The following is a 27870-nucleotide window of genomic DNA, read 5'->3' as shown; positions in this document are numbered from 1 at the left end:
GATAACTCGAGAGTAGAGATCAATCCAAGCTAACGCGGTCGGTGGTCGAACCAACCACCTTCAGCTCCTTCTTCCTTCTCTCTCCCTCTCTCTCTCTCTTCTTCCCGCTCTTCTTCTTCTTCCTTGTCAGCAAACCCGCCACACTCTTCAACTCTTCCACCACTTCTTCCTCCCTCCATACTCTCTCTCTTCCCCTCCTCTCGCAGTCATTCTTCCTTCTCTTTGTCCCTTCTCTTTTTTTCCCCCCCCTTCCACTCCCGCCCTTCCCTTCTTTTTTGACTCGGTTCCATTTATATCATCTATACAACTCTCAACCGTCCCCACCGTCCCGGCCATGCTCTAACGAGCCTCCACCTCTCGTTCCTCCCGTCTCCCTCCCCTTACGTGTTGGGCAGTCAGATGGTCCTTGCCGCCGTACATCGTGCCAACCACTCTCTCACCACCTCCGGTTGCCTCTCGGATTGTAAATCCCTTGGCACATTCGGTTGAATGATCCTTCCAAGTCCTCCGTTGGTCCTCTTCGGATAAGACCCCGACTCCTTATCTTCACACCAAACGCGTCTTCGATCATCCACCTCCCTCTCGTGGCATATCAACCAACCCCCCCACCTCCCAACACCGGACACTCACCCAACCCAACATGGGTGATCACGAACAAACAAGCGGCTTTGGCCACGAACAATCCGACAGTGCCATAGGACAGTTCTCTTTCGCCCCCGCGACCCGGACCACCGTCGTCACCACGACCACCACCACGACTACCACCTTTCCTCCGTTGTTTATCAATCCCCCTCGCGCCACCCGGGATCTGGATCCCAAACTATACCCCCTAGCCTCCTCGCCCACCCCGTCGGCCCTGAGAAATGTCAAGTTCGACCTGGGAGGACAGTCGGTAGTCTACAACGAGCCCGAAGACACGGCGGACGCGGTCACTGAGGTACGTGCGAGATCCACCTCAGGAGAGCTCTCCTGCTTGCTTCTTGTCGCCCCTCTCCCCCTTTTTTTCATACTGTACTTGATGTGTCGAAATAATCTGCTGACGGGCAACTCTAGTTACGGGAAAAGAATGAAGCCTTGAGGGCCTCCAACGGTCTCGTCCGATCGGTAGCGTCGTTTACCTCGGACGGGACCCAGTTACCCCGACGCTCCGCCGCGCCCAAGCCGTCGAACTGGCCAGCAACACTCCCCTCGATCTCGAAACGTCGCTCGTCTCGACTCCCCGAATCCCAGCAAGGTTCATCGCGGTTCCGCGTGCCCTCGGAACCTTCTCTACGCTCGATCCGCTCCCTCGGCCCGACACCAACCCATTCCGTCGCTCCAGGTTTGGCCACCCCGGAGACCGAAAGCAGTGCGTACATGACCGGCGAGGTCGCGGTCCCCCGGCGTCGGATCCACAGCGTCAATACCCCTCGTCGCGAGACGCTCCTCCGTTCGCCGCTATCCTCCGAGGTGGAGTCCCAGGGACTTGCGCCCACCCTTGCGGACGGGAAGAAGGCGACTGTGCCCGACGACCGAACAGGCCACCTGGATCGTCAGGAGACCGACGGCAGCCAGTCAACCGTCCAGGAGGACGCATCCGAGAGCAAGACCGATGATCTCCCGGACATGACGGCAACCCAAGATACCGGATATGCATCACAGGAGCACGCCCCGCCGGTGTCCGGCGTTAGTCACGTGGCCGCCCAGGACATGTGCCTGCCGAGCCCCAGCTTGTCGCCGGTGGCGGCCATGAATGCCCTGCACGCGGATTCGTCGTTCGAATCGGCCGAGGATCCCGAGCTGGACACGGACTCGAGCCTCGACAACGATCGTCGCGTGTCAAGTTTGGTGCGCCGCGACGCGTCTCCTGACCGGAAATCGGGCGGTTTGGCGGCCGGTCCTAGTGGTCCAAAACCCGCCTCGTTGATGGACATCCCAGGCGTGCTGGACTTCTTCGATACGGTTCCCGACGGGATGAAGACGTACCTCATGTACCAACTCCTGAAGCGATGCCCCAAGCCCACGTTGCACTTTGTCGCCGACGTGGTCAATCCCGCCTTGAAGTGTGACTTCTTGGCTCTCCTCCCGCTGGAGCTGAGCCTCAACATTGTCAAGTACTTCGACGTGCAGACCATGTGCCGTGCCTCCCAGGTCTCCAAGAAGTGGCGCCACATCGTCAACTCGGACGAAAAGACGTGGAAGGAGCTTTTCGATCGGGACGGGCATGTCCTGCCGGAGGGAGAGCTGGAGCGCGCCATCCGCGAGGGCTGGGGCTGGCAGTTCCCCAACGGCGACGAGGACTGGGAGAAGGACCTGAGCGGGTCGGCGTCCATCCGACTCGAGTCAGAGCCGACCCCGCTGTCGGGCTTCTCATCCCTGGCGGGCTCCGGGGACCGCGCGTCGACCCGTCGACCCAAGCGCAAAGCGTGCACCCGGGTGGTCAGCCGCAAGCTTGCGAAGCGGAAGATCTCCTCCAGCGGCACCGACCATTCCGACTCGCCCGATTGGCGGCATCACGTCACCGCCGCCGAGGGCCCCTACGCCGCCGCCAATGCCGCCGCCGCCGCCGTCCCGTACCCGGACATCGGGTTACCGTCCCTCCGCGGCCTCCACCTCTACAAGTCGCTCTACCAACGGCATCACTCGATCCACAAAGCCTGGATGGCCCCCAGCGCCAAACCAAAACACATCGCGTTCCAGGCGCACGACCGTCACGTGGTCACCTGCCTGCAGTTTGACACGGATAAGGTGCTGACGGGGAGCGACGATACGAACATCAACGTGTACGACACGAAGACGGGGGCCCTGCGGGCGACCTTGGAGGGTCACGAAGGCGGGGTGTGGGCCCTGGAATACCACGGCAACACCTTGGTCTCCGGATCCACCGACCGGTCGGTGCGGGTGTGGGATATCGAGCAGGCCCGATGCACGCAGATCTTCCAGGGTCACACCTCCACCGTCCGGTGTCTGCAGATCGTTCTGCCCGTGGAGGTGGGACGCAAGGCCAACGGCGCGCCGGACATGATGCCTCGGGAACCGTTGATCATCACGGGCTCGCGGGATTCGAATCTCCGGGTGTGGAAACTGCCCCGGCCCGGTGATCCCGGCTACTACCAGAGCGGACCGCACGTGGACGACACCGACTGCCCGTACTTTGTCCGCGTCCTCGCGGGGCACCACCACTCCGTCCGCGCCATCGCGGCCCACGGCGATACGCTGGTGAGTGGCAGCTACGACTGCACCGTGCGGGTCTGGAAGATCTCCACCGGTGAGACGCTGCACCGTCTTGAAGGTCACAGTCTGAAGGTCTACAGCGTGGTCCTGGACCACAAGCGGAACCGCTGCATCAGTGGGTCCATGGACAACATGGTCAAGGTGTGGTCGTTGGACAGCGGGACCCTGCTGTACAATTTGGAAGGCCACGCGTCGCTCGTCGGCCTCCTCGATCTCAAGTGCGACCGACTCGTCTCGGCGGCCGCCGATTCCACGCTGCGGATCTGGGATCCGGAGAACGGCCAGTGTCGGAACATGTTGAGTGCCCATACCGGGGCCATCACCTGCTTCCAGCACGATGGGCAGAAGGTGGTCTCGGGGTCGGACCGGACGCTTAAGATGTGGGATGTGCGCACCGGGGACTGCGTCCGTGATCTCCTGACCGACCTCAGCGGCGTGTGGCAGGTCCGATTCAACGATCGACGCTGCGTTGCGGCCGTGCAGCGCGACAGTCTGACGTACATCGAGGTGAGTAACTCGGTTGATCCCAGCCGATGAACCATCAGATCGCTAACTTTCTCAGGTGCTCGACTTTGGCGCGTCCCGCGACGGGGTCCCGGACGATCAGCTCGGACGACGAATCATTGTCAACCGATGGGGACAGGAAGTGAGCGATGTAGACGAAGACGATGACCTCTCTGACGCCTGATCCATCGCCCTGGACCGCCGTTTGACGTTGGTTTACCGATAAGACTGTCCATTTGGAAGCCTCCGGCAAACTCCTTCTCCCTTTTTTCCTCCCCTTCAACCTTATACTTCTTGTCGATTTCTTTTCCACGGTCATGAAACATGCACGATACCCCTACATACCAACTTTTCTTTTTTTTTTAATTTCTTTTCTCTGTTTCAACGCAAGGACATGCATAGCGAGGCGGCACCTTTGACGTGGTATTATGATGGGCCGGCGTTCTGGCATGCAAAATAAGTATCTATGGACCTGTTTATCTAACATATTTCCTATTCCCTTCTCTGTAATTTGATCCGCATTAGTTAGATATCTGACTGGCTTTGATACATGCCAATAGAAGTGAAATATACCAGTAACTACTCCGTATGCCAAGCAAAATGCCAAGACCGTCTGGATCTGATGCCCTAGCCCTATCCACGTGATCCGATCGATCCGGTTCGGCGGAATGGTTTCTCCGCTAGCGCACACGAAGCGACCCGCCAGACTTCTTTTTTCTCTCCGTCTAAATTCCCTTTTAATCTTCTTCTCTTCTCCTTCGTCAATCCCGTCAACCACCACAAACCGCGGACGCCTCCAGACGACACAATGGTAAGCTCATGACAACCATGATCTAGTTTGATCTCTTTTCAATTCCAGTCCGAATCACCTCATCTCGATGAGAGCGAAGAGGGTTTAAAGTCTTCGGAGACCTCTGCGAAGATGGCGTGAGACGAATATCCGTCGAGCTCCAACTTCGCAAGTTGACGAAGCATATTCCGTGGGTCGCACAATTCCTGTAAAACGGATGCGAGCGCCTGCGATGATTTGGCTGGAGGCACAGGAGACCTGGTCGGCAGACTGGGTCTCCTGCTGCACTCTTTAGAGTTCAAGGAAGATGCAGCACATGGTGGAACCGATTTGCTGATCTTCTTTTTCTCAATGATAGCCCCCCAAGACCGGTAAGAAGACTGCTCCCATGCCTTACCCCCAGGGTAAGGCTGGTGCCAGCAAGAAGGGCCCCAAGGTAAGCCTCTATCTTCTTTCGTCTTGGTTGGGTTGGAGAAAAGAAGATGCTAATAACCCGTGGTAGAACCCTCTTATCGAGCGCCGCTCCCGCAACTTCGGCATCGGCCAGGACATCCAGCCCAAGCGCAACCTCGGCCGTTTCGTCAAGTGGCCCGAGTATGTCCGTCTGCAGCGCCAGAAGAAGATCCTGAACATGCGCCTGAAGGTTCCTCCTTCCATCGCGCAGTTCCAGAGCACTCTGGACCGCAACACCGCCGCGCAGACCTTCAAGCTCCTCAACAAGTACCGCCCTGAGACCAAGGCCGAGAAGAAGGAGCGTCTGCACGCCGAGGCCACCGCCGTCGCCGAGGGCAAGAAGAAGGAGGATGTCTCCAAGAAGCCCTACCACGTCAAGTACGGTCTGAACCACGTCGTCGGTCTCGTTGAGAACAAGAAGGCCTCTCTGGTTCTCATCGCCCACGACGTTGACCCCATTGAGCTGGTTGTCTTCCTGCCCGCTCTCTGCCGCAAGATGGGTGTCCCCTATGCCATTGTCAAGGGCAAGGCCCGTCTGGGTACGGTCGTCCACAAGAAGGTATGTCCATCATTGTCTCCAGTAACTTTAGATATGCAAGCTAATCAATGATAGACCTCCGCCGTCCTGGCTCTGACCGAGACCCGCGCCGAGGACAAGGCCGAGTTCGCCAAGCTCCTCTCCGCCATCAAGGAGGGTTACACCGACAAGTACGAGGACTCCCGCCGCCACTGGGGTGGTGGTATCATGGGCTCCAAGGCCGTCGCCCGCCAGGAGAAGAAGCGCAAGGCCATCGAGGGTGCCATCAAGATCTAAATCAAACCATGATCTAATCGTACGACCTCATGACCAACGCTGGGGGACAAAAAAAGCGGAAACCCTGGGATTATCAACACCGGGTGGAGTAATATCCATTGGAGTTGAAGGCGGACTCATCTTAGCTTTCGAATCCCAATTCCATTTTTGTGGTGGCCATACCTACATTCCCCTTTTTCTTTATCTTTTCTTTTATTTGCAGATACCCACTACCTACCTACCTACAACACATGAATGCATTCTCATACTTCATTCCCTTTACCTTTCGTTCTCCTTCGCCCAATGTAGATGTCTTGTAGGAGATGCATTCATGTTGTGGGTTGTCCGTCTGCTTTTGATTTATTTTGTAGTATTGATCTAGTATCAAGTGGCCTAGTAGCTGCCATTATTGTATTCCCTAGGTAGAGTATGTACTTGATGTGTATTCTACGGGCCTGCATGGATAGACAGATGGCCATGGACAATGCACACATGACCTGTCCATCAAACATGCTATATATACTCTCGTCGACGTGAGTCAATCCATCTTGCCTATTTACGTATGTATGTATACCTACCCATCCACAATATCAAGCGTATCAAGCATATCAAGCTCAACAGTCTGGGATTTCAGCGAGACGCTTGTTCATTTATATTTGCATGTATCCATCAATCCACACACACACACACACACATGCAACCCATTACAAACAAAAGCAAAGGCTATACATAGATTAAATAATTTTATCATCCTACTAAGTGATAATTATCTTAACATCTACAGCAACAAAAGTATACTATTCTAATACAGTACTACTGTATGAGTGTGTGTAGCATATATATATATGTCCGTATCAATATGCCTCCGTCCTCCGTCCTCCGTCCTATGGTTCAAATCACGATGCTAACTGATTATCTACCAATATATATATACCACCCCTCTCTGATATAATGACACAACATGTATCTGAACCCCGGATTTTCATGTCTTCTTTCTTATTCAGGTAACTTCTCTCTTCTGCTGAGGTATACTATTCTACCCTTCTTTACTATCCCTGTTCTAGACTTCTAGCAAGTATATAATCAGATATCCATCAAATCTGCTGAGATACACGGTATATATCACTTCTATAGATTAGCTCTGTAAATAATCCACTTAATAGAATATCTTATAGGAGTCTCTAGTACGGAGTAGTAGTAACTGCTTCCAGAGGTTCAATACTAGTGCTTTGGCTGTTGGAGATTCTCCGCGGGGGCTTTAGGGCCCTTTGCAGGGCCTTGAAGAGACTCTTTAGTTTTACAGGGGCTTTTAGAAGTTCCATAAAGAGCTTTCAGGGATTCTATGTGGGTGTCTTAAAGGTCCTACGGGGTTGCTTTTAGCTGCCCTACACGACTGCTTTGCAGGGCTGTATCTTACTACTCCATAGGACTTGACATAACAATCAATTAGCTATTTAATTTATAGACTGACATATAAGTACTTTCAATCACAAGTCACTGAGCACATCGAGGGCCCACAGCTTGTATATATATACAAAACCATCAACATCATCTTTGTTTTGAAAGGAGAGCAGTCACTGTGATCAGCTAAATGATCAGTTGGCCTGCAGTCCTTACCACATACTTGATTTTTCGTAGTTTCGTACTTCAGACTATCCTGCAAGTTTTCTATAGTCTGAATAAGTGAATATTATGGAATCATTATTCCTGATAAGTTTCCATCCCCTATTCCTAGGCAAAGGCAACTTGGGATCCTACGCGAGCGATGCATATCTACGATAGCTTAGCTACCACGTGTATATGTGAATTATTCGAACACCTCAAACAAGATCAACCAAAAAATAAACACCAGACCACAACCTCAATTCAGAGTATCTAAAAACAACAATCAACGAAAAAAAGGATTGGTTATAAATTAAAAAAAAGACTAACTAGAGAGTAAATAAAAAAAGAGCATTGCCCCCACACGGGATCGAACCGTGGACTTCATCATGTCACACACAAGAATCTTGTACGAGTGATGCGGACTACCACTGTCCCATAAGGGCTTATTAATGGCTGGGGCGACTATTTTGATTTATGATGGTAAGCCACATGTTGGGGATAACGGACTTTCTAGCCCTAGCTGTTGGCCACCACCCTGCCTTTGGCGATTATGAAGTCAGGAGGATTCAAATTGTGTGGCTTATGTGATATTGTGTCTAGATTTCTATCGCTGGTTGTATAATATCTGTTTTCGCATTGTTACTCACTCCATCTAGCAGTCTTGGTTGAGGATCAAGATAGACCAGGACTAGGACATGGAGGTTGAAAGCACCAAAGACCGCACAATAATATACTTTTACTATATTCAAATGCTGGAATAATCATCATGTCTCGAAAGACAGATAAAGACCTATCCACCACCCACCCAAAACAACACAAGCATCCACACTAGGTCACCAACCCAGCAATCAACCGACCGTAAACTTCCCATCAAGCCTCACATCCCGACTCGACGACCCCACAAAAACCTTAAACTCCCCCTCGGGAACAACCCACTTCTGACTCTTAACATCCCAGTAGCTGATATCCCGACGGGTGAGCTCAAAGCTCGCGCTGTCGCTCTTCCCCGCGGGCACAAGCAGCTTCTGGAAGCCCCGCAGCTGTCGCGGGGGAGTTTCCGGCGCAGACTCCGGGAACCCAATGTACAGCTGGGCAACCTCGGCGCCGTCTACGTCGCCGGCGTTTGTGATTGCTGCTGTGATGGTTCCGACAGAGTCGTAGAGGTCGGCTGCGCCGCCCACTTCGACTTTTCCGGTGGAGGGGCCGGGGGTGGCTTTGATGGTGATGTCGAGGGTGGCGTATTTGAAGGTTGTGTAGGCTGGTGCTGTTAGTTTTCTCTCTCTTTTATTTTTTTGAACTTATATATAGGAGAGAGGGACTTACACAGTCCAAAGCCAAACTCATATCGCGGCTCAATATCGTCCTGATCAAAATGACGATAATCGATAAAGATACCCTCGGGGTATTCATCGTCTCCTCCCCCAGCAATCCACGCCGTGCCATAGTCTGATTCCTTCTTGGCAATCGTGTAGGGAAGTTTCCCGCTAGGCGCGACATCGCCGTAGAGGACATCAGCGAGGGCATTGCCGCTCTCCTGGCCGGGGATACCGGCCCACACGACGGCGACGACGTTAGGCTGAGCGAGGATAGTCTCCAGAATAATGGGACCAGTGCTGTGCACGACGACGATGGTCTTCTTGTTGGCGGCTGCGACGGCTTTGACGAGGTCGTTGCCGTTGTGCCACGGGTTCAGGTCGTTCTTGTCGCCTTCGTTGTCTTCAACGGTGATGTATCTGATTCTTGTTAGTTCTATGTGTTTAGAGGAGGAAAGGGGGTTACACACTCCTCGCCGGAATCGGAGGAAATGAATACGATGGCTGTCTCCGCTGCTGCGGCTGCTTCGGCACCAGCCGTGGCTTCGTCGGTGGTGCTGGTGATGATCTCGGTAGCGTTGCTTGACTTTCTGTTCTTGATGCCGTCCAGAGGGGCAATCAGGTACTGTATATGTGTTAGACGCGATCAATGTATGAATGGGTAGGGTCACATACCGGAAACTGGGCAGTTCCACTCCCCCATCCCTGTGCCAGAGTGCCCACATTGCACCCACGATCGGTGCACGCATTGGGGCCGTCAGGGTTCACAATCGCATCCGACCCGATAATCGCCAGCGACTTGGGGTTCTTCAACGGGAGAGCGCCATCCTCGTTCTTCAGAAGTACGATAGAGTCTCTCGCGACGGCACGCGCCACCTCGGCATGATCAGCCGTGACGTCGACGTTGGCTTTGCCATCATCCCATGAGTTAAACGCCACGGGCGGATACTCCCCATCTTGCTCAACGAGGTACCACGAGGCTAGGATGCGGGTGACCATGTCGTCGAGACGAGCCTGAGGGACGGATCCATTGGCGATCGCATCGGCCAGGTTCTCACCCCAGTAGACCGACCCGGGAGGTTCGTTCAAATCACTACCCGGCATGGTCATGTCCAGACCGAAGTTGGCGCTCTCGACCGTGCTGTGCTGCGCGTTCCAGTCAGTCATGACATACCCGGGGAACCCGAGCTCCTCTTTCAGCAGCTTGTTGAGGACTTCGTCGTTCTCGCACGCCCAGGTGCCATTGATCTTGTTGTACGAGCACATCACGGAGGCGACGTTGGCTTTGACAGAATCGTAGAACGGCCAGAGATAGATCTCGTGCAGGGTGCGGTCGTCGGGGTTGCTGCTCATTGTTGTTCTGGCGTGTTCTTGCTCGTTGAGGATGTAGTGCTGTGCTGTTGTCAGTGTCTCGCCCAGCAAATATCAAAGCTAGCTGGTGCACTGACCTTCGCACACGCCTGCACTCCCGACTCCTGCATTCCTATAATAGTCTCGCTCATTCCAACCCCACTGAGATAAGGGTCCGACGCGAAGCCCTCCCAATTGCGCCCTCCCGTAGCGAACTTCCCCAGCGGACCAGTCGCCGGGCCCAGCTGCACATGGACACCCAGTCCCTTAGCTTCAGCCCCCATGGCTGCTCCGCGAGCACGTATCAGCTCCCTGTCCCAGGTAGAGCCGGCATTGATACCAGCCGGGAAAGCAGTGACTGGGTTTGCGAAGCGGATGCCCAACGGCCCGTCCTGCAGACAGAGAGACGGGTAGGGTATGGACTCCGGGGCGTAGGTGTTGCCGACACAGGGTCCAGACATCCAGGTCACTCCCGAGACCATGCCAACTTTCTCATCTTGTGAGAGGCTCGAGAGAGATTTCTCTGCTTTGCCGTAGGCGGCGTCCCAGGTGGAAAGCGCTTGGGATAGCCCTGCTGTGGCTAGCACGGAGGCTGCCGTCTGGAGGGAGAAATGCATGGTTAGCTCTTGAAATTTGGGGCAGACGGGGAATCTTCAGAGAACCACGCATGTGGGGTTCTCGCCTTTTAATAAGGATAGGCCTCACCCTTTAATAAAGAACGACCGGTTATATCACAGCCCTGGCTGACTGCACCCGGTCGACGACCAGGCACATTGAAAGTCATGGGGACAGGCCCGACCGAACCGAGCAGCTACGTTACGGATTGATCGCCAGACATCAATAGCAAATAGGGCCAAGCAAAGCGGGCACCGTCGTGGTTGGCGGAATCCAGCCAGGGGCAGTCCGAATTGAAGGAGAGTGTGATCCTGAGAAGTATTTCGACGGGGAATTTGCATCACTAGCTGTCTGCACCGAATCACACCCGGTCGGGCCAAGTGGTCTCAGCTCTTGGTATGGCTGGTTTGGTGTGAATCGGGCCCTACTCCGTCTTGTATGGAGACGCGATTGAGGCTAAATTGATGCCGAAATTTTGCCATCATCCCTGCTCTGGAATGCGGGTAAATTGAATGTATGATCCACATAAGATTGGCACGAACAATACTAGAACGGAGAGAAGATTAGAACAGGAAGAAAATTGAAATAGAGAAATTTATTGCACTCGAGATGCATCATACCTTGAAATATCATGGGGAAGGCATGATGTTTGAATCATGGACGAGCGGGGCTTCTTACAAGGCCAAGCCAAGACTTGATCAATCACCTGTCTTCTTCCCGTCCTGCAAACACACCTTGTCACCGACTACTGGATGAAGAGACCAGCTGTAGGTCGACATCACGCAATGGACTCCCACCCAGGGTATCCCAGACACCCGATATTCAAGCTCCCCCTCGAGCTTCACTTGATGATTTTCGACTACATAGACTTGTACACCAAAGCATCACAGCTCGAAAACGGTCCGTTCCCACGAACCTGGATCGTGAGAGCGAAAGACCTGGAGAACCATAATGGCGACGGGAAAACACTGCTTCACATCGCTGCAAAGCGTAACTACATGAAAGCAGCCCAATTCCTCCTGTCCGCTGGCATTTCGCCGTCCAGCAAGCCACCGAGGGCAGACCTGTCCTACCGCACTCCAATCGCGATGGCGGCTAAGCATGGCCATGTGGCAATGGTTCAGATGCTCCTCGATAACGGAGCCAGCAGCAACGACCGCGATAGCAAGAGATACCCACTACACTACGCTATCTTGGACGGCCATATACACGTCGTGCAACTTCTTCTCGACCACGGTGCAAAACAAATCCGCGCCGATTACGGGACGCCTGTGTTTCTCGCAGCCATCTGTGGCCACGCCGAGATAGTCGATATACTAGCTGCTCACGGCGCGGATCTGACGCCCGCCAACATGGTTAATGACCCCCTCAACGTCGCGATTAGCAGGTGCTATGTCGATACTGTCCGCGCGCTTCTCAAGGCGGGAGCCTCGGTCATTAACGTGACCATGGGGGAATTCGGCCCTATCCACCCCCCAGCGATCGTGGTCGCTGCTGGAGGGCCCAACCTCAGACATGCCTGGGACCTGGCCTCTGACGACGAGACTCATCATAAGCCACTGGGGTGGAAGTGGTATCCGGGAGAAAAGGAATCATATGCTGAAATAGTCCACCTCCTCCTTCAGCATGGAGCAGACCCTTCCGCGGAATTCTTTTCAGTGCCCGCTCTGTATCTGGCGACGCTGGTCGAAAATGAACTGGCAGTGAAGCTCTTATTGGATGCCGGAGCACGTATGGACCCGATGAAATGGTCGGGGATGACTCCTGCTGAACTTGCTCGTGCCGGGGACAATCCTCGTATGACAGAGATGATTCTAGAAGCGGAGAGACGACATTTCTATCACAGGCCCTGGTCCAGTTGCAGTTTCAGTTTCGGCTCCCCTTCGAATAGACCACACTGAGTGACCCGGTGAGGTGTAGTGTTGTTTGAGAGTTTGCAATCTGGATTCTGGAATGAAATTGGGATCATCATGTAGCCATTATTCAATCATATTAAGCCATAGATACCCCTAATTAAAGCCCTAATCTACTCACTCATCGATCAGTCTTGCTGGAAAGACAAGCCAAAGGGAATTGTATAGGAAGCCAGCATACTGTAATCACTATAACCCACGCATGGCCATTCACCAGAAGAGACCGGCAAGTATAATATGATATCTCCTAGTGACAGACGTCTACGTCGGGGTTCTTTGCCTGTCTCCATTCCCAAGTATTACAGTAGATATTGCTGTCACATCACTATCAACACTAACATGATGACAGACTCAGTCAACTCGGAATATCGAATGGTGGGATATTAGCCATATGAAACCTGACCAAACATCTATTCAACATATTAGCAGTGACTGTCAAATCCCACTGGACAGAGTAAACAAAGACCTACAAACTCTCTCTTTCTATCTAGTGGTCAACACAAATTCCAGCCAAGTTACGCCAACCTCCAAATCGATTTTCTTCCCCTTCCACCCACTCGCATCCAACCAGCTCCATGATCGTGCCATAGATAATCATTAATGTTAATTTATCAGTCATATCAAGTCTGGTCAAAGGCCGATTCATTATTTTGGTGCAGTGACTGTCATATACACTCTTCTCACCGGCATGTACCGTCAAGAGAATGTATCGCAGTACGCTGCAAGAGGACGATGAAACATGGACGTCCCGGCTTGCCATTCTTCTCTGAGGATCACTTGCTATGTGGGCAATGTTGCCCAATGTTGGAGACCACGTCATCCCACACCATGAAAATCTATCGCATGGTGCATGTGGCCCGCCGAGCAAGCTTATGTCGCTGCAGTACTTACAGAGGTCCGTATTAGTATGGAAGTCATATAGGGGGAACGTCTGCCCTTGTTCGATCTATACTTGCGCTAACGAAGGACAGAAATTGGCCGTACATGGCTAACAACCTCCGACGGGGAAAAGTCATTAGACTGACTGGCTTTATGAAGCAATATACATCCCCCTGCTCTGATGAATTTTCCACCACGAGGTTTCCACTGACGACGACATCGTCGCTGGAGTCCACCTTGTGCTGGAAGGCCTGCACATCTTCCGTCTCGGCGTTCTCGCTAGACATTTGCCCTCAGACATATTCATGGAGATACCATCTCAGTAGCTGCAGCCCACGGCGGCATTGCTGCGGCAGCTCGACCTCATGTTCTGTGGGGACCAGCCCGTCTGGTCGATCTTCAAAATTGGCCATATCACGCCCGGGCATTATGTAAGGGTCAAAGTCAGACTCCAAGGTTGTGTTTTGGGATATCAATCATATCAAGCCTGACCAAATCGATCAAATATTGATTTGGTACTATGGGGCAGTTGCTCGAAAGATCCATTATTGGATTTGAGACTATCTCTGCAGCTGCGCGTGTTTGCGAAGGTCTATGGGACTGTGTCGGAGGAAGTGAACCTGGAAGAGGATGATATATTTCCACTTGGGGTAAGAGCTGATAGATGATGTGGTTCAATTGATAGATCGTCTATTGATGATACTGTTGGCAGCATGGGCTGACGAGGTTGGATACTGCATTACTTAGGACCTAGAAGGATTATGTGGGAAAATATTACCACTCGGCTACAAAACATATAACGACACGTTTGCGCTTCGTGAGTAGGCTCACAACCTTGTAATGCAACATATTATAATCTTCGTGTGGTTTGTTGAGGCGTCTGCACAGGAATACTGTAGCTTTAGATAACTAAACAAGTTTTTCGTTTCTCTCTCTCTTTGCAAGGTTCTTGCACCACTCGTTATTAATAGGTCTCAAAATTAAGTACCTGTATAACAGATGACAACCTCAGTGTACTAATCCACCGGCAGAGATGAGTACATGCTTAGAAGATAGGAACAGATCTATCACCGACACAAGACAACAAAATAGTCTGAAACCGCGCGCCGGATGAGTATATTTGCCATGAATAATGTTTTATGTGGTTCAATTAGGAGCAAGGTGTGGACGCGAGAGTTGAGGAGGTTAGAGGAATACGTGGAGCAGTGGAGCAGTGGCGCGGTTGGATCGACTTTGGGTCATTGTATACCTAGTAGTATCGTTTGATTGTTGATGGAGTTGGTAGATTTACAGGACATATATTTGTGTGTTTATGGCCCAGGTACAATTTGTTTTCAAACAGGGGCATTACGAATACTCTATATCATATATAAATGTATTTCTGTGGCTGAGATGTCTTATGACCAGTCTGCAACAACCCATAAGAACTCTAGATATCCGTTCCGATCTGATCAACCATTCTCATTTCTATTTATGGCGTATATTATCCGTTGTATTATATCCGTGCTTTTATAAGTATATCAGTAAGACGACAGTATTTTAACAAGAGAAACGATCAACCACGGTAAACACAGCACTGGCTTCAACTCCAGCAACCGTGTCCAAAACCCGTTCAGATCCCGAGAATCACTTCAAACCACTAGCCACCTTCTACTCACCGACGACGCAATACCCAAGTAGCTTCTCGGTAATGAAAGTGGCTCACGCAAAGCAGCAGCAAAAGTGACCCAGAAATCATTGTCCTGATCCACCCCAACGCACATTTGCATTCCCGATCTGGAAGTCCAGTTCCTAATCGGGTCACGATATGCATACTTCCTCTGCCGCATCTCATGCATACATACATAGACCGGTGGGGCATGGCTGGAACGGGACGTGTTCTTATGCTCCTGCATGTACGTAGGTGTGGATGCAGTGAGTAAACAGATACAGGGACGCCTTGCTTCGTGTTGATCCCGCCACTTCGTGGACAGGTATATAAGTGGTCTTATCCCGGGAGATAGATACCAGACCATCAATCGCTTCTCAGCTGAGGTTTCAAATCCAGATTCAAATACAGAGCAACAAAAACCGCCCAAATGAAGTACTTTGCTCCTTGGCTTCTGGCTCTTGGCCCAGCTCTCGCCGTCGAGCGAATGGTCTGCTACGAGGAACCTGGCGAAAACTTCGTTTCTCCGCCCCCTCACCAGGTACGCCCACCTCTGACCATATATTTCATCCACCCACCTCAAACCCAAACTAATACTTATAAAAAGACCAACGCAACCACAGCCGTCCCCTACGCGCCAACAGGCGCCGCATACGCACACCTCACCTCAACCGGCGCAACCCACAAGACCAGAGTGATCCCCGTTGTGCGCGACGGCCAAACCTGCCCGAAATACACCGAGCCCGCCGCTGAACACGGCCGCGAATGCATGTTTGGCGCGCACATAGGGTCTGTCCCCAACGGGGTCTCGGGAAAATGCTGTTTCCACAGCGGACAGCACGTCTTCTTGTACAGCGTCTTCGACAACAGTGGTACCAGCCCTTCGGACACGGAGTACATTCTCGACGGCAGGCCTTGCTGCACGGACGATACGTGGGGCACGGCTGTGACGGAGTATAGCCACCACAACGGGAGCAGACAGTGCCAGTACGGGAAGCATGTTTTGGATGTGCCTAGCGCGGAGTACCTGACTAGTTGCTGCTGGGATGCGAACGCGTCGCAGTTCAAGGTGCACCTGCGTGGCTTTGAGCCTGTTGTTACGACCTCCGTTGCGAAGGAGGTGTCGAAGCAGGTGCTGGAGTGGGGTCCGTTCCGCGAGACTGTCGGTCTGGAGGTTTATGAAGTCCGTCTGTTTGGGTACTACCTTGAGGTGAAGGGCAAGCTGTGGGCGTCTGGGGTGGTCGATTGGAGCGAGCAGGATACGTTCTATCTGCCGCTGGAGCGGCGGTGGAAGGTCGCGAAGAGCTGGACGCCTGGGGCGTCGGCGACGGGTCATGTTGGGATTGATGCTACGAGCAGGTTGAGCGAGGATCGATCGGTCGAGGTCATGCTGCATGTTACTGGCTCCGGGGCTATTTTGGGTAATTTGGATGAGATGGTTGGGCCGTTGGTGGTGGATGATGTGAAGATTAAGCACGCTTTGGCGTGGACTCCGAAGTCGTGTTAGATATAGTTTGAGGGCTGTATGATCTAGATGTGCTTAGTACCTAGATTTAAATTGTCGGGGGGTGTAGAATAGTGTAGTAGATATACGTCATTGAATTATCTTGTCAGAGTCTTCCTTTAGCATATACACTTAAACTCCTCTTCAAGCCCATCATCAGGAAGCATTTGACTCTTGTTACTTACCTGCTGAACACGAGGACAGGAGAGAACGAGTCCAAGTAATATTGCCATATCGCGACATACCATGCTCACAAGCATGAAATGTGAGGTAGTTCGATACATGGTCAGCTCTATAGATATACTCTGAACAATTTACAGTCATTATAAGCTGGGGACAGACGCAATATATCATTTACTTTAGATAATGTCACATACGGACATCGGGAGAGGCCATGTTTAGGTATAGAGCACTGGGTGTCATTGTGATGTATGGTCTACACAGTTCTTAAAATCAGCCAACATAGATAGGATATTGAGTATGTTGGTGTTGAATCTATACAATATACTGGCTGGTGTCATCTATTAGAGTACATAGCATGTAGATGTCCTCTCATGAACCATACGATATATAGATCACATAAGTGATCAGCCGAGTATCATTCACTGTAGTTTACTCAGTGATAGGAAGGAACTCCTGTCATGGACTTCAATATCTATCAGTATAAAGACTCTGTCTTTCCCCTTCTCTCTAGACCATCATCTCATCCAATTCATCTTCCTCTAATCATCCAACCATCTGGTTATTGTTCCATTTAATCCATCTACTTCATCAAATCATTAAGACACAAAAAATTCTCCAACCCAACATCTACTCCATCAGAATGCCTGCCCTAGCCACCCTCCCCGAGGAGATTCTCCTGCTCATCTTCGACTTTGCTGATCGTGCCTCCCTAAAATCACTTCGTTTTACTTGTCGTCATATCTCGACGGCGGCTACTGAGAAGCTATTTCAAAAGATACTGCTGTATCCACACGACAAGAGCATTCAAAGATTCGTGAGTGTCGCTAACAGCGATACCCACTTGTTCCAACTTCCCCGTCACATTCACTTTGAGCCGTACCAAGAGGGTCACTATGTTATCCATGTAAGACATCATGCCCATCTTGCTCTACCTCTATATTCCACTGATGTTCTCAGGACTTGGATGACCCCAACGCACCTAACTGGGGCGCAGTCAGCTCGCACCTCTGGAAGCTGCCAAGGGTGGACAGTGCTATGCTGCATTTCCGAGACAACAGTAATGAAGCATACGACAATCAGTCAGATATGGGATATCATTACCTCCGTTCGAAAATCATTGACGACTTCTTCGCGGCAGTGGTGGAGATGGTCCCGACCCCGCGAAAACTGGCCCTCGGGTTTATCTATGAGACTCCCGTTGAAGACGACCACTTCGCTCGCATCCGCCGTGTGCTGGGAGGGCTGCATACCTTCCGTCTGGGGATCTTATACAGAGTACTACCCTCACGTATATCTATGGAAATACAGTCGAAGTGGCTGAGACCCACAGCGGCGTCTCTGCAGCAACTTGACCTCATGTTCAGTGCGGGCCAGCCCGCCTGGTCGATCTTCAATTTGTCAGACATGCACTTTCCGCAGCTGAGATCGCTCACGCTGCGGGGGTGCACTTTTGCGGCTGAGGCGCAGCTGGAGTGGATTGTGAGCCACGCCGATACACTCCAGGAGATGGTACTGGAGAACTGCCGCATCTTGATTCTCGTGGACATCCGCGGGGGTAGCATTGCGAAGGCTTCTTTCAAAGCGGTGGGGATGAAGTTGAGAAGGAAAAGCGGATATCCGAACCGCAAGGAAGGCGGATACAGCGCACGCTGGAAGGACGTGTTCGCGCTGTTTGGAGAGCGGATGGGACAGCTGCGTCGCTTCAGCATGGGGTGGCGGAAACGCGGTTCAGACGGGTGGTGCGAGGATACCGTGCCGGTGCGGAATGTGTTGCATCAGTGTCGATATACGTCGTTCTGTGAGTGGTATGACGACCATGAGGAGCAAATGCCGTACAGTACTACTGGGATTGGGAGGTTTGGGAGGATGGGAATCCACTGGTCTGCTAGCGAGGAAAGAACATTGGCATCGAGCCAGTATCAACAGGATCATGAGGCATTGGTGGGGTTGTTGCGACGGATTGGAGATGGGGGGGTGATTGATTAGACTTGATTGTTTGGATATAGCAGTTTGAATGTGTATCTAGAATGTAATCTCTATCAATATGTCAACAGTATTAGGTCTACATACAGTCAACAGTCTACATACAGTCAACAGTCTACATACAGTCAACAGTATTAGGTCTACATACAGTCAACAGTCTACATACAGTCAACAGTCTACATACAGTCAACAGATGTAGCAGTACTCGTGGCAGCTCAAGACACGCTGATTATTACCCTAACCATCTAGCCCGACCTAGTGTCTGAGCGAATCGATCGACTCCACCCTAAGACTATATAATCTCTCCTCTTTCTTTCATTCCATATCATCGTCTTCTCCCAACTATTCCGAACGGCCAAGAATCAACCAAAATGAAGCCCTCCACTCTCCTCCCCGTCCTTCTCTCCCTGGTTGCATCAACCACGGCGCAAGACCCGTCGGTCTCGGCCTCCAAAGCGAGCATCAACTGGTCTGCTTTGCGAGAGACTCTGTATGTCTTCCTCCATTCACCCTTCTCCAAATCCAATTCAATGCTAATAAAAATACAACAGAGCCTCCCTAACAGACATCCCCATCCCCACCAAAGCCGCCAACCTCGAAAACATCTCCCCCCCGCCCCGCACCCTCATCCCAGAGCTCGTCCACGCCATCCCAGCCTCCGCCCTCGTGCAGCTCATGGTCCCCGCCCAGCGTAGCTCTCTCGTCTCGAACGTCAAAGCCGGCTCCACACCAGCCTGGTACGCGTCTCTCCCGTCGGACGTCAAGAGCTACGTTTCTGTCGTGAGGAGCCAGATCAAGGAGGGCGCCCTTACGAAGACGAGTGATGCGCAGGCGGAGAAAACGGGTGATGCTGCCCCGTCTTCTGGGGGGGCCCAGGCGAAGGAGAGTGAGGGAGGGGCTATGCCGGCGCAGGCTACGGGGGGTGTGTGGGCTGTTGGGGCTGCTGGGGCGGCGGGGTTGATGGGGGTTGTTTTGATGATTTAGTTGATTTACTTTTTTGGTTCGGTTATTTGGTATGAGTGTGTTCGGTTATACCTATTGTGTCAGATAGACACGATATGTTGATATGGATCAGGTATGATGGTTGAATTGAATATGTGGATATACGGATAGGATAGACAAATGAGGAAACCAGTCCGAGCTAAGCACGTCAGTGGCGGAAACAAGAAATACTGAGACATCAGCTTATCATATGATTATATTGGACTATATTAGTCTGTTATAGTATCTGGTTTTATAGCCTTGTGATTGCTATTGACTTGGGTAGTTCTTGTCTTGTGAATCTGTTAGAATTGTTCTAGTTAAAACGATCTTACATGTATCAGATAGATCTACCTTCATTATCAACGAGTAGGAATGGGAAAAAAAACTAGATCAACCGACCAACTCCCCAGTATTCTACCCAGAAAAAAAAAAAAGATTCACATGTCCCTCGGACTAACCAAGCAAGTTTGAGTCAATCAGATCGACACATCCAACGCGGGGATCCGCATCCTCCACAAATCCCCACGTCGGTCCAGCCACGGGGAAGATTTCTCCTCCCCCTCACCTCCATTCTCCAGACTGCGGAACCCCCAATCCCACACGGGATATATATTAAACATGGAGACACCAAATAGTGGACCAAATTGCAGGATGGAGCTTCCTACATTAATGGGCACCTTCACATGGGTTCGTATCCATGCAGTGGCGACAGAGAAGCTTTTCGCCTCGGATTTGACTGCCAGCTGGGTGGAGACTCGCATGGACATGTCTGACACATGGCCAATGGCGGGTTTGGGTTGAGGGGTTGGTTAAGCGGGGTTTATCGTGGGAGAACGAGGCGGAGGATATATCACGTATGAAACGTTGACTTGATATTATCAGGGCTAAAGTAGAACTTGGAAGTGGAAGGAGGATAGGCGAAATTTTGTTACTGGGCTAAATGTATATATATCGGTCGATGTATTTAGTAGATCGGTAAACGACGATCGATCGATATCCTCCCCTCCTCCATTCTATTTATCTATCTATCTTTCTCTGTCTCTACCATCTATCCAAACCAAAAGAAAGAAAATCATCAAAATGAAGCTCAACCTCAAATACCTCCTCCTCGCCCTCCCCATGCCCCTCCTCGCCGGCCCCTCCCCAGGCCTCATCGACGAGCTCCCCTCCCTCATCGACGGCGTGAAAGAGCTCCTCACTCCGGAGACTCTCGACGACTTGCAAACCATCGTCAAGGGCGGCGCCGTCCTCCTCGGCGGCGACACTCCCAAGAACCTCCAGCGACTGCTGACCAGCAAGAATATCGACAAGCTGCAGGGACTGGTTGATACCGCTGATCAGTTGCTCACGAAGGACTTTGTCAACGATACGAGTACCCTTGTTGGGGATGCTGCTCCGGTAGGACCTCTCTCTTCCCTGATTCTTGTTTGGTTATATTTGCTAATATATAATAATATAGCTGGTCGCCAGTGTGTCCAAGTTGCTCGGGGGATTGATCGGATCGTTGGATTAGATAGATAGATAGATAGATAGGTACAATCATGAATGGTATGGAGTAAGAAATAAATAAATGCCAACAACGTAGCTAAACAACACGAGGTATAAACAAGCAAGTTAAAAAAAAAAAAAAAATTGAAAAAATTTACACCTTCAAATGCTGCCTCAACTGTCCCAGATAATACTTCAACGGATACGACCGCGTCGAAGTCGGCAACGCCGGATAAACAGCGACCACGAACCCCATAGTCGTCCGGTACAGACCACGCGATCCCATCGTCGACTTGAGCCCGTACGCCTCCCGCAGCGATGGGGGAAGCATCTCGATGGTAATCACCCGCATCATGGGCTTCAACGGCGACACCCAGCGCGGCACAGCAGTGTGGTGCATCAGCTCCTGGGCGAAGCGATGGCCCTCGTCAGTGACGACCAGCTGGTCGATCTGCTCGTCCCAGTAGCGCCAGAAGGCGTGGCGGGTGGGCGGCCACGAGCCTGACGGCAGGCCCAGGCTGTGGATGAGCACCGTGAACTCGGCGTAGGCGGCTTCGGCCGTGCGGTAGTTGACGCGGCCGTAGATGCGCTGGTAGAAGTCGGTTGCGGTCGCGTAGAGGGTGGCTGCTACCCAGAGGTGCGCGGGCGTGTTCTGGCGGATGGACTCGCTGGCTTTGAGGGGTGGGTGGTTGCGCGCGAGCAGGCCGAGGAGGGTCTGCTTTTCGGCGCGCGTGCCGAAGACGAGGCACGAGATGTAGCTCAGCGTTGCTTGGAGGGAGTCGACTAGCTCCGTGGCGAGCTCGCCGTTGGATTCTCCGTGGCGGATGCCGGGGTAGGCGGCTTGGAGGAGGAGGGCGGACCCTGCGCCCGCGAAGAGGGCGCCTTCTTGCAGGATTTGAGGGAGCATCTCCAGCTGGTCGAGTTGATCGAGGCGTTTGGTGGAACTGGCTGAGTCGGTAGAGGCCGTTTGGGAGAGTTGGGGGGTCTCCACGTTTTTTTCGACTTCGGCCATTTTGATTTGATTATTTTTTGATTTCTGTATTTGTTGATGTTGTTGTGTTGATTTCTGGTTGATATAGTTTGGGAGTGTAGCAAGTATGCTAGTTGAGTATGATATTCGAGTGAGTGAAGTTGTGAGGATATAAAGGACAAGGATAGGATGAGGATAGAATATGGAGAATAAAGTGATCACTGAACACCCCGACTTGCAACCCCCGCATTACCCCGTGTTCAACACATGCCCAACTTGTATCCGAACTCAACTGAACCTCCGAAAAAAAAAAAAAAAAGCAGGCCAATCCTTCAATGCAGTGGGTCACTCCTTTTCTCCCAAATGGCTCGTCATTTGTCCCAACTGCGCACCCGATGATCGTTGGTCAACCGCGGCTCCCGATAGTTTCTATGTCGATCGTCATTCCTCTCCCTCCGCATGTGAACCCCCATGCGGACACCGGGACGGCTTCTTGGTTGGCCCAAGGTGGCTCTATCCCGACGATCTCCCCCCGAGACATGACCTAGTGGGAAAACTAGTCCGACACCGTCCCTCCCCGAGTCTCCATTTCACGGCGTTAGTGGCAGCCGAGCCTTGAAACCGATCCATCGTCTGGACGAAAATACGGCGACGCGAAGAAAAAACAAGCGAAAATTCAACTATCTAAAATGAATATCCCAATGCCTATCATCCTCCACCCGAACGTCAGAGGCAGGGGTTAGACGAGCTTAGGGGACCAGATTAAATATGGTCCGGCGTTTCCCCATAATCTCTCTTACCCCAGGAATCCCCTCCCCAGCTCCCCAGATATTGATATCTTGTCCTAGCTTTGGTCAGAGGCATTGAAAGATATCATATCGCACCATGGAGACCGCTCACCATCTCCGTGACAAGGCTGCCAAGTACACGCTGGGTCTGCATCGTGGGCCTCTCGCGCCGCCCAATGCTACCGGTGATGACCTCGAGGCGCTCGAGCAGGTCGAGACGGCCAAGACCATCACCTTGGAGAAGATTCAACGGACGCCGACGCAGAAGTTGGCCCGTCATTGGAAGCGATTCTGGTGTTGTTATCTGTTTTGGAATGTGATTTTCCTTGCTATTTTCCTTCCTATCTTGTATGTCCTCTCTTCTCTTCTTCTATCTGATACTATCTCCCTCTGTCCCTGTCCTGTCCCTATCAGGACATCTACAGAAGAAGATACTAACGAATAAGCTTCCTAATCTGTATCCCCGCCATCTCCCAACGCGTCCTCAATGACTCCGACCTCGTCCTCGTCAACGCGCAGGTCATGCAACCTCGGCCCGACTCCATCATGCTGAGCCTGCAATCCGCGCTGAAGCTCCCCATCGGCGTCCCCGTCCGCATCGAGCCCATCTCCCTTGAGCTCTTCAACCGCCGCAACCCAGGCAACAACACCTGGGCCACCGCCTACCTCCCGTCGGCTATCGTCCACGGGAACACCACCATGGGCGTGACTAACCAGCTGACGCCGCTGGATGCGAAGCAGTGGATGGACTATGTTAAGAGCGTTGTGTTTGAGAAGCATGCGCCGCTTTCGGTCCGTGGAGGGACGAATTCGTTCCTGGGCAAGTTGAAGTCGTATGTTGTTATGGATAAGGATATTGAGCAGAATAGTATGTCTTCCCCCTCTCTATGTCTGTGTTAAGGAAGGAATGGGAGACTGATACGAAGCAGCCCTGGACGAATTCGCTGGCTTCGCCATCAAAGACACCACCCTTATACTTCCCCCCAAAGAAGACGGCACGAATCTCGTCGCCAACGCCACACTTCCCAATCCCTCCGTGCTGACTCTTGAAATTGTAACCCCCCCCCACGCTCCTTCTTTCTCCCCAAATCAAACAAACAAAACTAACAAAGTAAAGGGCGACACGATCCTCGACCTCAAAAGCGGCGACCTCGTCCTCGGCAACGCCACAATCGACAACCTGGTCCTCAAACCCGGCAACCACTCCAACCCCGTCCACGGCATCCTGGATCTCAAAACCATGATCTCCAACCTCGGCCCGATCCTCAAGGAGCAAGCGCCCAACCTCAAGAACGGCGTGCTCTCGCTGAAGACGGTGGGCAAGCTTGTTACGTACGAGGGCGTCAAGGTCCCCTACTACACGGACGTCATGAAGTCGCTGGTCCTCACGGCTGATGTCCCTGTGGGCGCGCTGCTGGGGAATACCCTTAAGGGGTTGATTGGGCCGAATGGGAGTCTGAAAGATTTGATTGGGAAGGAAGGCAAGGATGGAAAGGGTGGTGGGTTGTTGAGTAGTTTGTTTGGGGATGGTGGTGGTGGGGAGGGTGGACAGGCTGTGAAGGATGCTATTGAGGAGTTTAAGAAGAAGAAGGGCGGTGATGATGGTGGGAGTGATGGTAAGGAAGCGTCTGGTAAGCTCAGTGAGCTGCTGGGTCGCAGTCTGGATGACGTGTTCAGCCCTGAGAAGCTGCGCAAGAGAGACAGCAATGGCAAGGACTGGGTGGATGAGTTGGTCGAGGGGGGCCCGCTGCGAGATAGACTTGTCAGGACTTTGGAGCGGTTTGCTTGAGCTGTTCTGATCTGATAGAGTAGATGGTTGTTTCTTGTGTTTTTTCCTTGTGTTTTGTTTCATTTTGTTGACTTTTATTGTCTGGGGAGATGTTGATGATTGATGATTACCCACTTACACTACTAACATACTATACTAGATATCATAGATGATACTAGATTAATGACCCATTTATATTATATACAGTTACCGTAGTCAGTAGTATTGGATTAGGGTGATGAATTGAGTTTACTACTGTTTAGACTGGAGTAGATCACGATAGTCCAGTCTGCCAGTCTGCCAGATCGGTGTTGATCGATGTACGATGATGTAGTCATGCAGGACAGTGATAGACTGGCTATTTACTGATTTTGTTAGTTTCTCTTTCTCTCTCTCTCTCTCTCTCTCTCTCTATTGACTATTCAATATAGATATACGAGCACCATGAACATCTGACATGGACTAGTCTTAATCTCATATCCACCAACTATGTCATGTGTACTATTTCTGCTGTTTTACTAGATAAAAATGCTTGAATCATCAGTCCTGTAATTATCACATACCATCGATCTGTATGTAGTAGTGATGTTTTTTACCGCTACCTCCTACTACCTACTGAAATAATTACCTCCATCTCATTTGTTGAATCGATAAAAGTTGAAAATCTATTGATATCTACCAGGTAAACACCCCGCTACCAATGACATATCCCCCCCTCACTATCATCAGCCGCCCATGTCCCAGACAACCCCACAACCTGCAACCCCCCATCATGATTCTCCCCCACCTTGCTCAGCGCCGCAAACCGCCCATCCAGCGGCCCCGTGCTGAGCAATCTCTTCGCCCACACGTCGATCGCCGGCTCACCTGTCTCGTCCCGCGCCTGCTTCAGGAACGGGATCAGCGCCGTCCCGCCCGTCCCGCGTAGCGGTTTTTGTTTGCCTTCTGACGCGCTGGCTAGGTTGCGTCCGCGGGGTGGGACGGTTGAAGTGCGTGCCTCGCGTGATGGTACGAGAATGTACCGCGCAACGATCTGGATGTGTTTGTCGCGGAGGGCGCGCAGCATTGAAAGGCTGGCGTCGTAGGCGATGCAGAGCGCCTTGTCGGAGCGGCGGCTTTCGACGTATTCGCGGATGTTGGCGACTGCGCTGACATGCGAGAGGAAACGTCGGTGCGGGCCGGGCATGTAGCTGCGCATCTCGTGGATGAAGCTGTGGTGCGGGGCGCTGGTGGATAATCGCGACGCGGGGTTATCCGAGTCTGCGGATGCGGGTCGCGCTTCGCCGGTCGGTCGGTGCTCTACGCCTAGTACGATGTCGAAGAACTGGATGAGCGAGCTCTGCGCGTTGCTGCCGCCGCCGTACTGTCGGTATTGCGGCTTGGGGTCGTCGTGCCCCGTGTCGTAGAGGAGACCATTCGGTAGCCCTGCGTCGCCCATGTTCTTGCTACCCGCGAGATAGGGCCGGATGCGGTGGTAGAACACATGCGGGTCGCAGTGCTCGTACATGAGTTCGAGGGTCGTGCCAAGCGAGTCGAGGATCTCGGCGAACTGCTGCAGGCAGTCGGTCACGACGAAGCTGTTACCCGCCCGCGCGGCGGCGATGGCCTGTAACATGAGCGGGACTGCGGGCCCGCCGCGCGCCTCGATGGCCACAGACACCATGTAGAACCATTGCTCATCGAGGGATCCGGTGATGGTGTTCAGCGGGGTGAGGTTGGACAGGTCGAGCTGCGCATCGTCCGGGAAGATGGGTTTGTAGTTCCACAGGCAGACGCCCGCAAAGGTGGCCACCGGGGGAAGGTCCAGGTGTTGACACACTGCAAACAGGGGGACTGTCAGTTGGGGAGGAATTCTCTGTTTTGTTGGACCGTTTGTTAGCCGTGCGTCTGGGTCATGGGAAGACAGTACCCACCTCTGCTGGAGCCCGTCCCCCCCACACGTATGCATGCAAGATAAAGCCCAGCACGACATAGGCGCGTCTCCACTCTGGCTCTGCATTTAGGTATGATGTGGATAGTAGTGGCATCCGGTCGACTGAGTCGCGGATACGCCGGCTGGTCAAGAGGGCCTGTAGATGACCGATGATCCACTCCCAGTCTGCATAGTAGGGATCGGGAAGGAGGTCGAGGGGGGGTTCGGATGGGAGGAAGCCGTATTGTGTGGAGATGCCGTAGTCGGCGAGTGCTGGAATTGGGGGAAGCATCGTCGTAGTAGTATCGATAATGTCCTGGTGGCTCTGGAGTGATGGTGGGCAGTAGGACAAGATCAGAAATTAATAGCCCCAAGTCACATTCGACTGATCTGTGGGGTTGAATCAGGGAGATACTAGATCTGGTGAGATCACTGGGTCAACCAGTATCCAGCTGTCGCGCTGATGTTGGGATAACAAGAGATGCTGGGGATGATGGATTCAACCGGCACGTGTATGATGCAGTACAGAGATGGCGACACGACTGCGGGCGTGTAAGCGATGGATATTCTGTATGCAATGGATTTATGTGATATTTGCAGGTCGCAGCAACAGATAATCGTCACAAGAGGCGATGAATCACAGTCCCCAGGAATCAAGGCAAGAACCCGATCCAGTCCGGTGGCGAGTCCTTCCCGATGCCACGGTTAAAACACGGTCTGGAGATATAACCGGGAGAAACCAAAGCTAATCTTAGTACTGGTAACTGCCTTGTACCACAGATTCAGCAAAGTCAAAAGGAAGGAGAGATCGATGGTAGAAGAAAAAGAGAAAGACAATCAGTCGAGTGAGACACGAAGACGGAGGGAGAGAGACAATTAATCAGCTGGATGATTATTCTGCCCTCACGCCAATCCCAATTCTCATACCGAACGAAAGGCCGCACCTCGGTCACCGTCGGGTGCATTTACCTGGTAGACAGGGGGCGTTCTCGTGCTGGTGGACCATTGTCCACGGAATAAATGGCCTACAGTATCATCTGGGAGGGAGACTATGAGCCAAATGCCTGAGGGAATCAAGGCGGATGGACGAGAACAAAAGGGGGGACCATGTTTTGAATGAGAGAAGTATGTAGAAGTCATTGATTGATATATTGTCGACATCTATTGTATCCCATTGATATCAGATTGATATCCCATCGATCGATCGATAGATA

General features: G+C 52.1%; 10 protein-coding genes and 1 non-coding gene across 11 annotated transcripts; 7 read left to right on the top strand and 4 right to left on the bottom strand.

Annotated features, from left to right (window-relative positions):
• Positions 1-145: 145 nt before the first annotated feature.
• Positions 146-4166, top strand: BDW47DRAFT_111481 (cell division control protein Cdc4). Its single transcript, XM_024813966.1, has 3 exons — positions 146-937; positions 1054-3720; positions 3776-4166. The coding sequence occupies exons 1-3, from the start codon at positions 641-643 to the stop codon at positions 3899-3901; spliced, it is 3090 nt and encodes a 1029-aa protein (XP_024668824.1). The 5' UTR covers positions 146-640; the 3' UTR covers positions 3902-4166.
• Positions 4167-4476: 310 nt separating this feature from the next.
• BDW47DRAFT_111479 (60S ribosomal protein eL8) lies at positions 4477-6181 on the top strand. Its single transcript, XM_024813965.1, has 3 exons — positions 4477-4943; positions 5010-5519; positions 5574-6181. The coding sequence occupies exons 1-3, from the start codon at positions 4896-4898 to the stop codon at positions 5772-5774; spliced, it is 759 nt and encodes a 252-aa protein (XP_024668823.1). The 5' UTR covers positions 4477-4895; the 3' UTR covers positions 5775-6181.
• A 1529-nt stretch (positions 6182-7710) lies between these two features.
• On the bottom strand, positions 7711-7801 carry BDW47DRAFT_t132. Its single transcript has one exon. It is a non-coding gene; the product is annotated as a tRNA-Thr (tRNA).
• Positions 7802-8206: 405 nt separating this feature from the next.
• On the bottom strand, positions 8207-10638 carry BDW47DRAFT_128723 (beta-glucosidase; the record flags this gene model as incomplete). The annotated part of the gene is made up of 5 exons (XM_024816896.1): positions 8207-8616; positions 8682-9091; positions 9142-9296; positions 9347-10063; positions 10120-10638. The coding sequence occupies 5 exons, from the start codon at positions 10636-10638 to the stop codon at positions 8207-8209; spliced, it is 2211 nt and encodes a 736-aa protein (XP_024668822.1).
• Positions 10639-11400: 762 nt separating this feature from the next.
• On the top strand, positions 11401-12644 carry BDW47DRAFT_111476 (ankyrin repeat domain-containing protein). Its single transcript, XM_024813964.1, has one exon. The coding sequence runs from the start codon at positions 11422-11424 to the stop codon at positions 12535-12537; it is 1116 nt and encodes a 371-aa protein (XP_024668821.1). The 5' UTR covers positions 11401-11421; the 3' UTR covers positions 12538-12644.
• Positions 12645-15522: 2878 nt separating this feature from the next.
• Positions 15523-16640, top strand: BDW47DRAFT_111475 (uncharacterized protein). Its single transcript, XM_024813963.1, has 2 exons — positions 15523-15617; positions 15684-16640. Exons 1-2 carry the CDS (start codon positions 15564-15566, stop codon positions 16581-16583), a joined length of 954 nt encoding a protein of 317 aa, XP_024668820.1. The 5' UTR covers positions 15523-15563; the 3' UTR covers positions 16584-16640.
• Positions 16641-17403: 763 nt separating this feature from the next.
• On the top strand, positions 17404-18749 carry BDW47DRAFT_120053 (F-box protein; the record flags this gene model as incomplete). Its single annotated transcript, XM_024815437.1, has 2 exons — positions 17404-17667; positions 17721-18749. 2 exons carry the CDS (start codon positions 17404-17406, stop codon positions 18747-18749), a joined length of 1293 nt encoding a protein of 430 aa, XP_024668819.1.
• A 368-nt stretch (positions 18750-19117) lies between these two features.
• Positions 19118-19730, top strand: BDW47DRAFT_128720 (uncharacterized protein; the record flags this gene model as incomplete). Its single annotated transcript, XM_024816895.1, has 2 exons — positions 19118-19236; positions 19298-19730. 2 exons carry the CDS (start codon positions 19118-19120, stop codon positions 19728-19730), a joined length of 552 nt encoding a protein of 183 aa, XP_024668818.1.
• Positions 19731-20614: 884 nt separating this feature from the next.
• BDW47DRAFT_120052 (oxygenase MpaB family protein) lies at positions 20615-22230 on the bottom strand (the record flags this gene model as incomplete). Its single annotated transcript, XM_024815436.1, has 3 exons — positions 20615-20661; positions 20789-21152; positions 21463-22230. The coding sequence occupies 3 exons, from the start codon at positions 22228-22230 to the stop codon at positions 20615-20617; spliced, it is 1179 nt and encodes a 392-aa protein (XP_024668817.1).
• Positions 22231-23073: 843 nt separating this feature from the next.
• BDW47DRAFT_134014 (DUF3712 domain-containing protein) lies at positions 23074-24765 on the top strand (the record flags this gene model as incomplete). The annotated part of the gene is made up of 5 exons (XM_024817993.1): positions 23074-23324; positions 23423-23844; positions 23906-24030; positions 24094-24475; positions 24602-24765. 5 exons carry the CDS (start codon positions 23074-23076, stop codon positions 24763-24765), a joined length of 1344 nt encoding a protein of 447 aa, XP_024668816.1.
• Positions 24766-25438: 673 nt separating this feature from the next.
• Positions 25439-27262, bottom strand: BDW47DRAFT_134012 (indoleamine 2,3-dioxygenase; the record flags this gene model as incomplete). Its single annotated transcript, XM_024817992.1, has 2 exons — positions 26658-27262; positions 25439-26599 (listed from the first exon to the last, which is right to left on the bottom strand). The coding sequence occupies exons 1-2, from the start codon at positions 26946-26948 to the stop codon at positions 25439-25441; spliced, it is 1452 nt and encodes a 483-aa protein (XP_024668815.1). The 5' UTR covers positions 26949-27262.
• Between the last annotated feature and the right edge of the window lie 608 nt (positions 27263-27870).

Source organism: Aspergillus candidus (genome assembly GCF_002847045.1).
Source record: "Aspergillus candidus strain CBS 102.13 unplaced genomic scaffold BDW47scaffold_56, whole genome shotgun sequence".
Lineage (NCBI taxonomy): Eukaryota > Fungi > Ascomycota > Eurotiomycetes > Eurotiales > Aspergillaceae > Aspergillus > Aspergillus candidus.
Note: the sequence above shows the minus strand (reverse complement) of the source record. Positions and strands in the feature narration are given on the sequence as shown.

Bases quoted from the DNA above. Each gene is read 5' to 3' on its own strand.
- BDW47DRAFT_111481 (XM_024813966.1), top strand. From the start codon at position 641: ATGGGTGATCACGAACAAACAAGCGGCTTTGGCCACGAACAATCCGAC. The intron at 938-1,053 runs GTACGTGCGAGA...GGGCAACTCTAG, and splicing joins CGGCGGACGCGGTCACTGAG to TTACGGGAAAAGAATGAAGC. The intron at 3,721-3,775 runs GTGAGTAACTCG...TAACTTTCTCAG, and splicing joins ACAGTCTGACGTACATCGAG to GTGCTCGACTTTGGCGCGTC.
- BDW47DRAFT_111479 (XM_024813965.1), top strand. From the start codon at position 4,896: ATGCCTTACCCCCAGGGTAAGGCTGGTGCCAGCAAGAAGGGCCCCAAG. The intron at 4,944-5,009 runs GTAAGCCTCTAT...AACCCGTGGTAG, and splicing joins CCAGCAAGAAGGGCCCCAAG to AACCCTCTTATCGAGCGCCG. The intron at 5,520-5,573 runs GTATGTCCATCA...AATCAATGATAG, and splicing joins GTACGGTCGTCCACAAGAAG to ACCTCCGCCGTCCTGGCTCT.
- BDW47DRAFT_111476 (XM_024813964.1), top strand. From the start codon at position 11,422: ATGGACTCCCACCCAGGGTATCCCAGACACCCGATATTCAAGCTCCCC.
- BDW47DRAFT_111475 (XM_024813963.1), top strand. From the start codon at position 15,564: ATGGTCTGCTACGAGGAACCTGGCGAAAACTTCGTTTCTCCGCCCCCT. The intron at 15,618-15,683 runs GTACGCCCACCT...ACTTATAAAAAG, and splicing joins TTTCTCCGCCCCCTCACCAG to ACCAACGCAACCACAGCCGT.